The 17,701-nt window shown below is 37.9% G+C and overlaps 1 protein-coding gene across 1 annotated transcript in view; it reads left to right on the top strand.

The window, feature by feature from the left end:
* The window catches only part of IPO11 (importin 11), a 228,489-nt gene that overhangs the window by 188,543 nt on the left and 22,245 nt on the right, over window positions 1-17,701 (top strand). The window contains 1 exon segment of the mRNA XM_006891505.1: window positions 11,618-11,713. Coding sequence (XP_006891567.1) covers window positions 11,618-11,713 — 96 coding nt within the window.

The raw sequence follows: 17,701 nt of genomic DNA, 5'->3' as shown, positions 1-17,701 counted from the left end.
CTTCTCCAGCAGAGCATCTGGTGGATTTGAACCGCATTCCTCCGGGATTGCAGTGCAGTGTCTTGCCACTAGGCCATCAGAGCTCCCTGTAAAATGCTTCTTAGAAATACTTTATTTTAGTGTTTTCATCATCACAACAAAACTCGACCATGAAATATTTTCCCAGATCAAAGTGCAGTGTTTAATTCAGAGCTTTGTGATATAAAACATGTTCCTGGAAATTTAACCCAACCCATGTACGTTTTACAACTTTCATAACACAAGCACAGTTTACTTGTTACTAATCCTTACTAAGTTTGTTTTCAGCTAAGTACAACATTTTCATTATAATGTCATATCCTGTAATCTGGCATCAGCAGTTATCTAGATTCCTGAAGGATAAGAAGCAGAATCAGGAAAAGGTTGGTTCCTCTGAGGTGGAAGTCAGATGTAACCTCCAGTTTCCACCTTTTATTTATTTAAAATATTATTTCTTACTCCATCTGTTTCCCCTTTGGTCACACTTACCTATCGGTTTTGATAGTTCATTGCCGTGGCTACACATGACTCAGACTCCCTTACAGTTTGGTGGTTTGTTAAAGTACTAACAGGCAACAGCTTGAGATCAGGGTCATCTTGGAAACACCAGGATACAGCCTTTGATATTCTTTGTCACTCCAGACCAGTTCCAACTAGGACAGCACTCTTTCATGCTTACTGAATACACCACTTTCCCACCATACTGCCCAGGAGCTGCATGGCTCCTGTGGTGTTAGCTTAAAAGTTGACATTTTTTTAGCCATTACAGTTATTCTCTTCTGGTCTCCAGTTACCTTAACTGCAGAAACATAGCCTTAAAAAAATCATCAACAGCTATGGGAGTAGGATAAGTGAAAGTGCTTCCTTCACTGAAGCACCAAGACTTGTTTGTGGTGGCAAGACTTGAGGGAGACTGGAACAAGACCCTGGTGATGGTAGTAGAGAGATTGTGGTGTTGCTGTGGAAAAATTGTGGCAAGGTGTGACTTGAGGCTTCTTGCATTTGTGCTGGCAATACAGTTAAAGGTTTTTGCTGTTCTTGCTGATCCTTGAATGAGAAGCTGACTTAATAACTACTCTGAGGCAAACATTGCTGGATGATTTGGATTTGACTGCCAGACCGACACTGGAGCCTAGACTAATTGAGGAATTGTGCCTTAGGACTGTGGGGCTAAAACTTGGATTTGCATTGGTATTCTTTGCCTCCTCCATTCTCCAACATCCTTCTCTAATAAACGTCATTGTTAGTACCATAACTGAGTCTGTAAGTCAGCAACAGATAAACAACCCTGTTGCTGTTGATGTGGCTCTAGAAGCACCATGGGGCTGGGCTACAAGCTCTTTATCTGCTTTCTCCTCTTGGTCAGTGAGAGGCTGTGCCATTCTTCTGTCTCTTTCAGACATACCCATGACCAGGTGTTGTTTTTTGTTTTTTTTTTCTCTTTAGACAATTTCTAACACTTTTGCTCTGCCTGTGAGACTCACTGGATCTGACCCTGCCATGAGACAGAGAATCTTCTGAGGCTATGACACCAGGCCTTTCAAGGCTTTAGGTAGTCTTTCAGCACATCCAGTGAATCTGCTGCAAAATGCAGGGCACTTAAAGCCTCACACTGTCACTTGTTTTCAAGATCCCCTACATGAGCCTTGGCTGCAGCCCCTTCCAATTCTCTTTGTATCTTTGCTCTGTGTCCAGCTCTGTGCTCTGTGTCAAGCTGCCCGCTGGTTTTCAGGTTCCTGTCACTTGTTCTGCGGCTTCCATCTCTCTGACATTTGTCTCTGTTGTGCGTACTGTTTCTTTTTGTTCTTCAGTATTAACAGCTCTCACATGTGGGTCTGTGTCAGTGCAAAGACCCTTGGTCTTGAGGACCACTCTGGATTCTCCTTGATAGCAGGAAGTTTATCTGTCTACTTTGAGTTTTAGCAATTATGTAAACAAATTCTTTATCCCTTTCACAATCCCACCAGTTATTAAAAATCACTCAGTTCTGCTGATTGGCTTAGATACCACTATTTGCATAATATTTCTACAAGGTGAATGAACTTACAGGGCAGAGTGTGACCCAACCAATCTTTTTTGACAGAATCATGAACCCAAAGCTATGAAGGCCATAGATAAAAGAAATTCATCATATTGAAGTCCTTAACCTTGTAATTACCAGTTCTCTGTTAATTACACTTTAAAAATTTTTAATATACCCAGAATAACCATACAGAATTTCATCCATTCCTATATGTATGTTTCATTGGCACAGATTATAGGTTCTTCAAACGAAGTACCTGTTTTAATTATTTTTCCAAATTCTACCACCACCATGCAGAAGTTGGGAATAGTGAAGAAGAATCAGTAGTCGGAAAACATGGGCTTAGTGACAGGAATGAGGCTGGAGATAGAATGATTAAATTTTGTAAAATCAATGACTTATTCATTGCAAATACATTTTATAAGAGACACAAACGCAGGTTATACAATGAACTTCACCTCGGTGATTGCAGTGCAGCTTCTTGCCACCAGGCCACCAGAGCTTGCCAAGACATTTCTCTATTTCCTTTTGAATATAAATAGTGTGCAGTAAAAAAAAAAAATTTAAAAAAATGTGCCATGATCTGTGGTATACATATGTATATGTGGATTGCTGCTTTCAAGTCTTTTGGGTATATACCTAAGAGTAGAAGTGCTGACTGAATCATATGGTGGTTCTGTAGTCAACTTTTCTAGAAATTACCAAATTTCCACTGCAGCTACTTCTAGTTTGCTTTCCAACTAGTGTTGGAGAACAGTAATTATAGCCTTTTTTGGGAGCTCTGGTGACCTGTTAGTAAGGAGTTGCACTGACAACCCAAAGGTACACACTGGGCATCTGCTGTCCCACTGGAGAAAAATGAGAAGTCTTCTTCTCTCTTGCAGTTTACTGCCTTTGAAAACCCATTTCACTGTCAGCTGTGAGTCATCTGTGACATCTTTTTAAGAAAACAAAGACCAGATCTGTCAAGTGACATTCTTTAAATTATTGTTGAAAATTGGCTTTTCTAGCTATTTCATTAGTTGCTGTCGGGGCAGAGTCTCCATCTACTTTAACTGTAGGCATATGGTCTTGCAAATCCTCTAGAACTGTGACACCAATATAAGAGAGCACTTTCCACACTATGAGAGATGTTGGATGGTGGCAGATGGTGAAGAGACTGTGGCACTGTTGTGAGGAGGTTGTGGCAAGGTATTATGATAGGAACCCTGGAGATGGAGCCATAGTTAAAGGTTTTACTAGCTGGATGACTGAAAGAAAACATGACTTGTAACTGCTCTGAGGTAAAGGTTTTGGGAGACCAGAGATGGCATTTGTGCTGCTGTACTGAACCTGAACTTTTACTAATTGAGGAACTGTGCCTTGTTATTCTGGTTTAGGACTTTTGGAGTAAACCTAGACTTGCATTGTGTGATACTCTTTGCCTCCCCCTCCCCAAACCTATTTCCCTAAAAAACCTCAGAACTGTGAATAAAGTCTGTGCGTCAGGTTGCAGCAGACATTAGACCCAGTGGCTCATAAAAATAGGTGCAAGAGCATGAGGAGTGGCATGTCTGACCATGCAGTTATTTGTTTAGTACTATGCATATTATTAATGGGGACAGTTGCCCTTTAGAAAGTAGATCAGATTCAGCCTTTCCCACATTTCTGTTGCTCCTTTTATAGATACCTATAAGCATCCAGAGTAAGCACTGATTTTATTTTAGTGGCTACTTTTATGAATAGTTGTGTACCAATCAATGATCACCTGTTTCTTTTCATGATGCTTCCACATTTTAAAACATTAGACTATGTTTCTTGTAACATGGAATTTCTCTTGAAGCTCAAGAAGGTACTTTCTTTCCTCTCCTATCCCATAGCAGGTTATATTGTACAGTTAAATATGGCTATTATTTTGTCTATAGATGTGTTTATTCTAATAGAAAGGTAGGTAAGGGTATTGTTTATAACACCACAGCTTTCATGAGGATCACTTTTGGGTGCAAAAAGTTCAGCTAGCACTTTAAGATAACTCAGTGAATTTCCACTGTGCATATTTAACTTATTTCCTTGCCAGTATGTGTCAAGGGATCCAGATTTATTAATATACTTTCCTATGGCCATACAGAGAATTACTGTGTAGAAAGGATGTGTGGTTCCATTTAAATGACAAAAATATCTGCAGCCCAAGCTCTGGAAAATAACTAGGAAAACAAATAGACACCTTCATTTTAATGCAAATGTCACCACTTTTGTAATCTCTGGTGTCAAAGAAAATCTGGCATAGGACTGACAAATGAGGGGTTTTTCTTTTGGTGAGTCTTTCTTTGCATAATCCTCTTAAATGACATAGAGAAACAAATATAGTTATAAAAATATTTTGATTGTGACTTTAACCCTAACTTTACTGACATACTAAAATTTTATAATGTAAAGGAATATAAATATTAATTAGGTGTGATACTTAAATAGTATGCTTATTTGCTAGTTAGATGAGAGAAAATTCTAAAGTGACTTTGATTCTGATTCACTTCCTTCTTAGATCTGCTAAACAAAAATGTAGCACCATTGGTTTTAGTTCGTCAAACTGTTCTGTAAAGTTAACTTAAGATTTCAGGGATGTTTTCAGATGTTAGAGGATGAAGAATGTTACATAGAAAAATTTCATTTTTAAGTAATTTGATGCACATGCTCTATGTTGATGGATCCGTTATCTAAGAAATTAGAAGTGCAGGATACTCATTAGAAACATACTAAGAAAGATGGAAGTAAATACTCAGTTTTTTCCTATGTAGTCCAACCTAATACTGCTTATTGTTAAGTGACGTTAAGTATGACTCCAAGTGACCCTGTGAACAACAGGCCTGAACCCTGTCCTGTCATCACTGATACACCTGAGCCAGTCATTGGTGTCATTGTAATAGTCCATCTGGCCGAGGGTCTTTTCTCTCTCTCTGATCCTCCATCTTTCCAAGCGTGATGCCTTTCTTCAAGGATTAGCCTCACTTAACTGCATGCTGAAAGCATTTGAGACAAAGCTTTACCATCCTAGGTTCCAAGGAGCACTCTGGCTATACCTTCTCCAAGACATACCTGTTTATTCATTTGGCATTTCACAGGATATTCAGAATTTTTTTTCCAACCCCACAGCTAAAAGACACAGAATCTTCTTAAGTTGTCCTTACTCACTGTCTAGCTCTTATGTATAGCAAGTGACTGGAAAGGTTGTGGCTTAAATCAGATTCACCTCAGCCTTTAAATTGACATCATTACTCTTCAAGAATTTAGAGAAGTCCTTAACAGAAAACTTGCCAAATACAGGACATTTCATGATCTCTTAACTGCTAATACCAAGGATGTTGATTGTGGATCCTAACAGGATGAAGTAGCTGACAGTTTCAGTCTTGTCTCTGTCAATCATAATGTTGCTTATCAGTCTAGTGGTGAGGATTTTTGTTTCCTTGTTGTTGAGATGTAATTCATACTAATTTCTGCTCTAAGGACCTCAAACACTCCTCGCTTTCAGCAAGAAGAGTTGGTCACCTGCATAACAGGTTGTTCATGGGCCTTCTTCCTATCTTGCTGCCAGGCTTACCACATATATCATTATATACTAGTTTATGCCTTTGGGAATGAAAACATTTGTTTTATTAGGACATTTTGTTTCCTGAACACTGTGTTTTGGGTTTGTAATGATGCAAGAAGCCCAGTTGAAACCAGCATTATTTTAGAAATTAGATCAGTAAACACAAAAACTGCCAATCATTATATTTTTTCTTTAGTATATCTTTTTCCTAAGCGAGGAAAAGATAATCACTGTGCTTGGGAGGGTGGAGGGACAGTACAAGAGAGGAAGACTCTGGATGAGATGGATTGAGTCAGTGACTGGGGTAACAGAGGGAGCTGGGTGTGTTGGAGCTGATGAGTTTGGCATCGAGTTCAGAGTTCAGAGTTGTTATACATAGGTTCCCTAAGAGTTGCAAGCAACTCAATAACACATTAACAACAACTTGTTGCTGCCGTTCACATACTCCATGAGTAATTATTCTTTCTTCTATTCCAGAAGCCTATGTCATACTTTTAGAAAAGAATTAGATTCAAAATGAACTACAGTTTTAGTCATGTGACTATCTTTTACTGAAAATAAATTAACCGAGAAGCAAAGATGATGAAGCTTTCTCTCTCATACTTTGGACATTTTTCTAGGAGAGACTCTTCCTTGGAGAGGAGCATAATGCTTGGAAAAGTGAAGCGTCAATGAAAGAGAGGAAGACTCTCAGCAGAATGGATTGGCACAGTGACTGTAGCAGTGTTCTCAAGCGTGTCAAGAGGGGATGTCGATGGCACAGGATAGGACAGGGTTCACATCTGATGTGCAGATGGTTGCGCTGAGTCGCACTTGACTTGATGGCACCTAACAATAACAGCAGATGGAAATGACGATACAAAGTCTCACCATTTTTGCCCGTAAGGAATACCCTGGCTGCACTCCTTCCAAGACAGATTTGTTTGTTCTTTTGGCAGTTCATGGGATATTCATTATTCTTTACCAACACCACAACTCAAGCCATAAATTCTTTTTTGGGTGTTCCAACTCATTGTCAGTTAGGGACCTCTCCAGATTATAGAGGAGTAAAGACATCAGTTTGAGGACTTAGGGTGTGTCTGATTCAGGTCATGGTCTTTCTGATCACTTGCTATGCATCTGAGAGCTGGACAGTGAATAAGGATGTCAGAGTAAGAATTGGCGCCTTTGAGCTGTGCTGTTGGAGGAGAGCGTTGAGCATCCCATGTACAGCCAAAAGAACAAACAGATATGTGTTGGAAGGGTACAACGGTGTGCTCTTTGGAGGGAAGAATGATGAGGCTTTGCCTCACGCACATTTTGGGATGTTTCTAGGAGGGGCTGTTCCTTGGAGAGGGACATGATGCTATTAAGGGTGGATTGTTGGCGCAGGAGAGGAAGACCTTTGACCAGGTGGATTGACATGGTGACTGGTGCACTGGGCTCCTATGTGTCAGGAAATGTGAGGATGGCGCAGGATGGAACAAGGGCATTCACATCTTTTGTTCATAGGATTGCTATGATTCATACTCAACAGAATGACACCTAACAGCAACAAACTATTTTCCAATTTTCAGATGCATATGAAACAATTGAAAGTATCATTGGCTTGAATCAGGCACACCTTAGTATTTAAGCTGATACCCTTTCTCTTTAGCACTTTAAAGAAGTCCTCCCAATTCTTTGAAAAATACATCGTGCTTGGAAAGATGGAGGATCAATGAAAGAGAGGAAATTCCTTCACGAGACTGATGTAGTAATTTTAACAATGGGCTAGAGTATATTGACAGTCATGTGGATGGCATAGGATAGGGCAAGGTTTTGATATGTTATTTATATGATTTTTATGAGCTGTAGTGGACTTGATGGCATCCAAAACCAGCAACATATGGAAATGGTTTAAAAGATCAAATGGCCACAATATTTCATTCCCTGAATTGTAGTGTTGGTAAAAAATTCTGGAAATACAATTGACTATCCAAAAGAGCAAGTAAGTCTGTCTTGGAAGTAGTACAGCAATAATCCTTCTTAGAAACAAGGATGATGAGACTTCATCTCACATGCTTTGGGGATGCTATTAGTAATCGTCCCTGTAGTAGGACAGCATACTTGATAAAGTAGAGGATCCATGAAAGAGAAGACCTTCAACAGGATGAACTTGCATAGTGACTGGATCGGTGGACTTAAGCACAATAGATGTTGCAGGTTTTCCTTTTTTTGTACATAAGCTTGCTGTGATTCAGAGCTAACTCAGGCATCACTTAATGACACAACACAGGTGAAATAGAATTTATGATTTCCAGGTCTTTTTTTTAAGATAAACTGTGCTGTCAGGGCCCTCCCCAGAGTGCTGAAGAGCAATAACGTCAGTCTGGAGACTAAGGTGCACTTGATCAGGTTATAGTCTTCGCAGTTACTTACTATACGTCAGAAAGCTGGACAATGACAAAGGATGATAGAGAATTGATGCTTTTGAGCTGTAGTGCTGGAGAAGAGTATTTAATATACCATGCACTGCCAGGAAAACAACAAGTTAGTCCTAGAGAGGGTGAAACCAGCTTGCTTGTTGGAGGCAAGGATTCTGAGCTTTGTCTGACATACTTTGGGGATATTGTCAGGAGAGACCAATCCTTGGAGAGGGATATCATGCTTGGAAGGGTGGAGGAAAGCAGAACGATGAGATGAATTGACTCAGTGACTGGGGTAATAGGAGTAGGTGTGTCAGAGACAATAAGGTTGACACAGGATAGAGCAGGGTTCAGAGCTGTTGTACATAGGGTTGCTATGGGTTGCAAGCAACTCAATGGTACATAACAAAATTTTCTTTCTGCACTGTGTTTCTATGAAAATGAGTTTCTGTGTCACCCAAGTAGTAAAGAAATAATTTTCACTGTAAGAAATTAAAGTTATTAGTAACTTTTTCCCCTTTTGGTTTTACTTTCATATTTCTGTCTTTGATTTCTCATGCTAACCTTACCTTGTATTTTCTAAAATTAATGTTTTGAAAATAAATTTCCCAAACAGTCACCATCTGTTCTATTACCTGGCTCATGCCTCCTGTTAGTCTTAGTGTCTGATATCTACAATTCAGTTCTCAGGCATACTTCTAATGTAAAAGATAAGTAAGAAAAAAATTACAGAAAGAGAACAATGCAAGTTCACAAGTTTTGGGGATTCTTAATTTCCTTGATTATTTCTTGTGCATCTACATTATGCATAATGTAACACTGTGGGTGATTAAAAACTAAATATGATACATGGTCTGCCTCAAGTTACTTGTTATTTTAGGGCAAGAAGGCATGCAGCCATGAAAAATTAAAAGACATTTAGAAAAAGTAATACAAAAGATGCCACATGATTTGTATACTAAGTTAATTATGCAAAGACTTTATGCTGGAAATTTATGTTAGAAATGCGAAAGTTACAGTGTTGCCTTACAGTGGATGAGGGATTGGTTAGTGAGATCATCATGGAGAAAGTGAGCTAAATTGATTAGAAAATGTCAGAACATTGTGAGTGACAGGAAGTAGGGTAAGCAGAGTTGTAGATTCAGGAACAATTATATGCCAGACAAGATGGGTTAACTGCCTAAAAGTAGTGAAAGAGAGAATAATGGGATATTATTTACTAAAGATACATTTGGTAGAATTTGCTGAAGACCTTGAAAACCCTTGAATGTTTTACAAGTAAGAAAAAGTAGACAATATAAGAGAATGGATAGCAAGCACCCAGTTTGCCTATTTGGAAACCTTCAGTAACAAGAAATGAATGGAATCCAAAAATAACTTTATATAGAAATAAAGATTCCTTTATTTATTTGGAACATGCTAATAAAGGAGGAATCAATGAAAGAGTTATAGCTTGAACATTTCTAAATCTTTATTGATGATATAATGACTAGTCTCTAGGGAACAAGGGCAAGAAATGTTGTGATAAGGTGCCATTGAGTCAGCTCCCACTGATAGTGACCCAGTGCACAAAAGGATGAGGCTTTACAGAATTATTAGTTAAACTTCCAAAGCAAATCCAATTGCTCTTGAAATTGTATCCAACTCATAGTGACTCTTGACAGTAATTTACTAGTGTTCTTTTTAACACCATCCAGCTAACAGGACACTCTGACTTGACTGTATACCAAAAATTGAAACTCATAATTAAGATACCATAATGTGGTAAAAACAAACAAAAGGAATATCTGATGTGATGATTAATTTCACATCCTTTCTACAGATTTTTAGTACATAATGAACTACATTTACAACTGATTGTTTCTCAAAGTAAATATATTCAGTTGTTTAAGACATCTTCATATAGCTATATATTCAGTTATTAGCACTTTGAGTTTTGACTTTGAGTGTTTTTTAGTTTGAGTTTTCTGCTGTAGCCATCTTCTAAAAAACTTATATTAGTTTTCATACAGAAGTCACATACATTGTATTTTGTTTATATACATTGTGTTTCATGCATTCTTCCATCCACATAGTGTTTCACATTGTTGTTCATTGCTGTTGAGTTGAGCATGATTCATAGTGACCCTGTGAACAAAAGGCCTGAAACTTTTCTATTGCTATCGTCATTTATCAGTGTTCAAAGAGTTTCCAGAGGCATGTTGTTTAGAACGTGGATGTCACTTCTGCTCCTTTTTATATATTTTATTTTATAAAAGTTAATCACCATTGATCCATGCCTGCCATTAAACCACCTTTTTAGGTCTCCATTGAATTTTTCTCAATTCCTTTGCTCTCTTGCTATGTCTTGCAAAGTGCCCCCCCACTCCCATACCTTTCCCCCTCCCATTTCCGCCTTGGACTTTGGTACACATCTTACCAGTATTCCTATTTTTATAATAATGATATTAAGCAATATTTGTCCTTATAAGACTCATTTTGTTCACTCAGAATAATGCTCTGCAGCCTCTCCAAACTTGTACAGTATTTTTCCCAATCATTGCTCCTGAGTGCTCCATGTATTCCATTGTGTGATTGCACCACGGTTTCTTAAACTATTCCTTTGTTGATGGACATTTTGTCTATTTCCATTTTATTGCTATTGTGAATAACACTTTGATGAACATTGGTGTACAAATCTGTTTGTGTCTCGGTTCTTGTTTTCCTCAGTATATTCCTAGTAGTGGAATAGCTGAGTTATTTGGAATTTCAATGTCCAACTTTCTGAGGGAACACCAAACTGCCTTCCAGAGAGGTTGTACTATTTATAATCCCACCAACAGTGTATGAGAGTTCCAATCTCTCCATTTTCTCTCCAGCGTTTATTGCTTGCTGTCCTATTAAGCTTTGCTACTTGTAGCCATCTTTTTATCCTTAAAATCTGTAAGGATGTGTAACACATTTTTTGGACTCCATAATGTTGGTTAAAATTAATTAACTCAAATATAATTTATTTGCAGGAAAGGGATTTATCCAGTTAGTTTTAAATGCAGACTTATAATTTAATGTGCCAAGTAGATTATTCTATATTTTCACATTTCCTTTTTAAGGTAAATAGTAAGAGTGGCATCCACTTCCTAAACAACATGCCTCTGGCAACTCTATGAACTTTGATAAGTAACGATAGTTCTAGAAAGGCCTCAGGCCTTTTGTTCATAGGGTTGCTATGAGTCGTGCTTGACTCTATAGCAATCAACAGCAATGTTATGGCACAGGATAAGAGAGGGGTCAGATCTTTAGTACTTCATAGGGTTTCTATGAGTCATACTCAACTTGATGACACTTAACAATCACCAAAATATAAAGGTGTAGTTTTCCTATAGTAAAAGCCAGTCTTGAAAGTATATTGTTTTGACAAATAAAAGCCAGTCTTGAAAATGTTTTGACAAATACATGTAGTTGTATAAATACCACTGTGCTCAAATAAAGTGTCTAACATTCATGCTGCATTTAAAAAACAAAGTTTTATTGTGTTTCTTTGCAGTTATTCCCAATATCTGCATAAATTTATCTGATTTATATTATTTTTAAAAGTTAGCAATTTAAATACTCTGGTTAATTTATTCTGTTTCTGTTTTATTCTAGTGTTATCCAAGATAAATTCTGTGGAATTATAAACATCTCAGTGGAGGGCCTACATGATGTCATGACAGAAGATCCTGAAACAAGAACTTATAAAGAGTAGGTGGAAGATTTAATTAATCTCAATTGGATGTGGGAGAAAATGAAATACTATGTTGCGCTTTGTTTTGTGTCACCATAGAGCTACACAGTATGGCTGGCAACAGTGTCATTTTTGCCTCACCAAGTAAATTCCAAAAATTTTCTTTATGATATTAATAGCATTTATTTTTTTCTTTTAAAAAATGTTTTAAACATACTCTTTCTTTCTATTTTTAAAATGCTCATGTTAGCTTAAGGGGACAAGGCAGTAAGGGGAGTTGGTTTGTGCTTGATTTAGATGCTTGAGGTTATATAGTACTTGATTGTTGTTAGACGCTGTGCTGTCCAGTTGATGTTCCACTCAGAGCCACACAGTGTGACAGAGTAAAGCAACTGCCCTTAAGGGTTTCTAAGTTGTATTCCTTGTGGGAGCTGACTGCCAGGCCCTCCCACAGCCTCTTCGTGGGTTTGAATTGCCAGCCTTCAGTTAGCATCTCAGTGGTTAAGTCACACCTGCCCAGCTCATTTGCATGTGAAAGCCAGAAAATGTAAAGAGAACACTAAAAAAAGAATTGACACCTTTGAATTGAGGAGAGGATGAAGAATATTGAAGGAACAAACCCATCTTGGAAGAAAAACAGACAGTATGCTCCCTAGAAAGGAAGTCCTCATTTCTAGGGCACATAGAAATGAGGTGAGATTTCGTTTCACTTACTTTGGACATCTTTTCTAAGTGATCAAGTCATGTAGGACAACAGCTACTTGATAAAATAGAAGATAAGTGAAAAAGAAGATGACCTTTGCCAAGGTGGATATACTCAGTGGCTGCAAGATTGTTTTCAAACAGTTACAGTTGTGAGGATGGTACAGAATTGAGCAGTGTTTTGCATGTTATTTTCTGCAAGAGGTGGCTGTTGGTTGACATGCAGTGCATTTGACAACAGTATTCGATTAGCTCCACGGAGTTATATTATTTGTGATAGTAGTTAAAATCATCTTAAGTGGAATGCTGATAATGTTTAATCTAACATTAAATTGAAACTTTTTGGTTTTTTTCTTTTGGATATAATTAATCATCATATCCTTTCCTAGTTAGTAAAATTCCACATCATTCCACATCTTTTATTATTACCATTAATAGAAAGCATATTTCACATAATGATAGGCAAGGCTGCATAAAGTTTGGACCACTGACATCTCTTCATTAATAAATCAGGCAGTGAGTAAGGATGTCAGAAGAGTCAGTGCCTTTGGATTGTGTGAAGAAGAGTGCTGAATATCTCATGGACCGCCACAAGAACAAATACGTCTTAGAGAAAGTGCAAACATGGTGTTCCTCAGAGGCAAGGATGGTGAATTTTTGTCTTAACAAACTTTGGGTATGTTGTCAGGAGGGACCAGTCCCGGGAAAAACAAATAATGCTAAGAAAAGTTGAAGGTCAGAGAGAGAGGAAGACCGTAACAAGATGGAATGACAAATAGGCTGTAGTATATCAGAGATGATAAAGGCGGCAGAAGATAGGGCAGGGATCTGTGGTTCCTAGGGTCACCATGAGTTGTAGTTGGCTCATCAGCACCCAAAACAACATTAATAAATTGGTCCAATTTTCTTAGTAATTTCAAAAAAGTGAAATTCACCGCTCTAGAGTTGTCTTGACTCCTACCAACACTGTGGGAGATGTAGAAGTAGCCAGAGAATTTACACCACTAGAGATCTTTACAGAGCAGACTGCCACCTTTTTCACCAATAGGGAGTGCTCCTGGATTTAAATCACTGACCTTTTAAATCACTGACCAAATTCTTTAACTATATCACAATCAGAGCTTATTCAGTCTACAGCAGAACATAAAAAAAAAATTAAAATCATGTTGGTATCTTACTAAATATTTATAAAGCAAAAATATCTGTGACATACAGCTTACAGCTTTTTAAAAATAGTTTTTTGCATTACATTTTTTTTAATAAAGTTTGAGTGAAGGTTTGCAGGATAAGTTACTTTTTCATGCAGCTCTTCATCTTGCTCAGAGACATTAATTTCAGTACTTGGAGTGTAATCACACTTTTCTCACTTTTTTGTAATTCTTATTTCCATTATCCCACTATACTTTTTGATGTCTTCTCTTTAATGTTACTGTGTACAACTTGGCTTTTGAGAAAACATGAGTTCAAATGAAGTGGAAGTAGCAAATTTATGACTGTTGTTGTGTGCTGTTGAGTCAAAACTGACCCATAGCTAACTCTCCAGTGGATTTTTAGAGGCAGTAATTTGCATGGGAAGAGATAGCCCATTCTCCCTTGGAGCAGCTGGTGGATTTAAATTGCATGCCTTTGGAATTGCAGTACAGCTGCGTACCAGTAGGCCACCAAAGTTCCTTAAACTTGTGGCTGCAAGCCAAAAACTAGCAATTACTTACTCATTTCGGCTATTTTGGTTTTTATTTTAACATTAAGGGTTATTCCCCAGTGGTAAGAAGCTATGATGCAGTCTTGAGGGTTTGAATCTGCCAGCTCCTCCATGGGTGAAGGATAGGTAATCTCCTCCTGTACCATTAATTGCCTCTGAAAACCCACTGGAGGTTCAGCTTATGTGACTGTTCCGACCTGACAGTGCTCAACAACAATAATGCAACTTACAGTTACTTGTGAAATAAATGTTCAAATATTGCTTGTGTTCAACATTTTTTTAATATATAGAATGCCCACAAAATAACAAAACCTCTGATTATGCTTTAATACAAATTCAGAGAAAAGACAGTATGCATTATTTCTCATCAAGGGAGGAATAAGACAGGGTTTAGGAAGTAGAGTAAAATAATAGCACAATTCAGCTGGAAGAGACAAGATTGTAGAAATTTTGAGAAACAGAATTTAGAAATAATCGAGTACAATTTCATGATTTGAAAGGTCAGAATACTAAAATATAGTCGGAAAAATATAGAAAAAATGGCAAATTAATACAAGATTTGTGACATCTGTTTTAGTATTCCAAACTTAATCATGAGATAAAAGCTGGTTTAGAAGTGGAAGATGTTAGAAATAAGGAGTAAACTGAATAGAAATCATTAGAGGGATTTGAACTAGAAACACCTAGAATGGAGAGGTTTTGTGTGTGAATAGCTGGAATACATGTCCACTCTTCTTTCCCAGAATTGTTTAGTAATTGTTTTCTGCCCTGTGGTGGTATTTAGTACAAGCATAGTATAGAAAGATCAAGTTTTAGTTTCTACCAGGAGTTAGATACTTATTAGTCTTCCTACTTTGTATTATATGAGTTGTATTCAGTTTTGTGACTAATAGTACACACGACTATAAAGCATTTTTAGACCTTTAAAAAAGTCAGTGTAAGAAGCAAAATCATTTATGTAGTGAACTTGTTCTGTAGCTTCCCCTTCCTGTTTATTGAAAGGTTTTTTCCATAGGAAGTAAATCTTTCCAGGTCTGTTGAACTCTTATTGTATTTTCAATTAAGAAACAGTTGGAAGAAAGAAAGAAAACCCTGCTTTCTTTACTTACCCCAGGAAGCCTTAAAAATAATTTCTTTATTCAGGCTTGTTTGGGCTGTGTGAGAAAGCTGCTACAGTGAGGGAGGGAGGTGAATTTTGTCCTGAAAGAACTAGAAAGGGAGGTGGAGACCAGTTGAACAGTACTGGTTTCAGGAGAGAAGGGGTTTGGAAGCAGAGCATATTTTCTGAGAAGTAGAGTATCATTTGTCATGTGTTTTCACATCTGATATGAATCTCAGAGGGTACTTAGTGCACATGCATGAAGAATGCAGGAATAGAAATAAGAATAGTTGTATTTTTCAGAACTAAAAAAAGGAAGGAGGAGATGGTGTATGTGTTCCAAGCACAGAGACATTTAGATTGATTGAATCCTAAAAGTTACTGTTAGTGTTATGTGCCATCGAGTTGCTGTCGATTCATAGCGACCATATGCACAATAGCTCTGACCCGTACCCTATCCTGAGCCAATCTCACTGACTCTAGCACACCTACACACACCACACACACCCCCCATTTACCTCACTTACAGTGTCAGTCCTTCTCATCTGGAGTCTTCCTCTCCTATGCTATCCTTCCATTTTGAGTTAGTTTTTCTTCTCCAAGGACTGGCCCCTCCTGGCAACATGGCCAAAATATTTGAAACTCAGCTTCATGATCCTCGCCTCTAAGGAGCAACTTGATTTCACCTTCTCCAGGATAGACTTGTCTGTTTGTCTGTTCTCTTGACAGTCAAAGGTATTGTTCAGTACTCCTCCAGCACCACAACTCAAAGGCATTGATGATTCTTCAATAATCTTTAGTCATTGTGGAACTCTCTGTTAAATAGCAAGTAATTGCAAATGCCATGGCCTGAATCAAGCACACCTAAGTCTCTAGGCTGACATCATTGGTCTTTAGAACTCAAAAGAAGTCCCTGACAGCAGATTTTTCTTAATGCAATTAATATTTTGATTTACTGACTGCTGGTGCTCAGAGTATTGATTGTGGAAGTGAGCAAGCTGAACTTGTTCATGTTCTCAATCTCATCTCCATCTATTGTGGTGCTGCCAATTGGCCCAGTGGTGAGAATCTTTGACTTCTTGATGTTGATCTTCAGTCCATATTGAAGACTACAGTCCTTGATCTTCTCCAGCAGACACTTCAAGTTCTCTTCAGTTTCACCAAGCAAGGTTGTGTCATTTGTAGAATATATAAAATAAGATAGATGAGAGCTAACAAGTAAAGTAGCCTTAGTGAAATGCTGAAGATTTTAAACCATTATTTGTAGACAGTAGAGCTCCTTAGAAGATTTTAAAGTATCAATGCTTCTTTGAAGTTCAGAAAAGTCACTTCATTGCATTGTATGTGATTGAATGAGCTAGAAGATACAGAGTGTAAAGTATAGGAGAACTTAGATAAATAATCAGAACATCTGGGTGCATGTTTAAAATACAGACTCATTTCCTTAGTCTAGGCCCATTCTTTTAATCATTAGGGATAGGATTGTAGAAACCGCCATTAAACAGGAAACCTATACTCTCTAAAATTTGAGAACCTACCAAGTTGGAACAAAAAATGTGGTTTTTTGTTTGTTTTTAATTTTTATTTTATTATTTGTGTGTGTGTGTGTGTGTGTACCGTCAAATCAGATCTGACTGGTACAGGAGGAGATTGTCCCTCCTTCCCTGGCAGAGCATCTGGTAGATTTGAACCATGAGCCTCTGGGATTTCAGTGCAGCTTCTTGCCACTAGACCACAGAGCTCCCCTTAAAAAACGTTGTTTTAAGTCGCCGTTTGCCTCAGAAATGGTGAGGTAAATTTGAAAGGAATATTAGAGGAAGATCCAACAGAAATTTTGACGTATTGGGTGTGGTAGAGAGAAATGTCTTTGGGTGGAGTATGTGTTCACACAATTTTATGAAATTACTTCGCATATACCTAATTTCCCTCTCTTAAATGCCATTTAGTTGGAACTGACTCATAGCCAAATCTCCTTTGGGTTTAAGAGACTACAAACTGGAAAGATTGCCCCTCCTCCCTCAGAGCTGCTGGTAAACCATCACAGAGGCCTTTGGGTTAGCAGTGCACTCCGTATGGACTATGCTGTCACATTTCTCTTGATAGTGAATAGCTTATGCTTATTTTCACTCTTTAAAATGGCTCTATTTGTAAAAGACATTTTAAAATTTAAACATGTATTTTTAATATTTTATTCTGGCTGTATTCATTTGGTGGTGTTTTGGTTATGTGCTGTGGAGTTGGAACCTGCTCATAGCTGACCCTCCAGAGAGCTTTCAGAGGCTGAAAAATTACATGAGAGGAAATTGGGGCTACTGGTGGATTTGAATGAACAGCCTGACTTTGAGCTTGAAGCACCACTACTTACCACGTGAGGACTAGTACTCCCTATATTCCTATGTTGTTGTATGCTTTTGAGTCAAAACCAACTTATAGCTGGCTCTCCAGAGAGTTTTCAAGGCTGTAAATTTGAAGGGAGGAGATTGTTCCATGGAGCATCTGGTG

This window comes from Elephantulus edwardii, unplaced genomic scaffold (genome assembly GCF_000299155.1).
Source record: "Elephantulus edwardii isolate Elephantulus edwardi_28Jun2011 unplaced genomic scaffold, EleEdw1.0 scaffold00099, whole genome shotgun sequence".
Lineage (NCBI taxonomy): Eukaryota > Metazoa > Chordata > Mammalia > Macroscelidea > Macroscelididae > Elephantulus > Elephantulus edwardii.
Note: the sequence above shows the minus strand (reverse complement) of the source record. Positions and strands in the feature narration are given on the sequence as shown.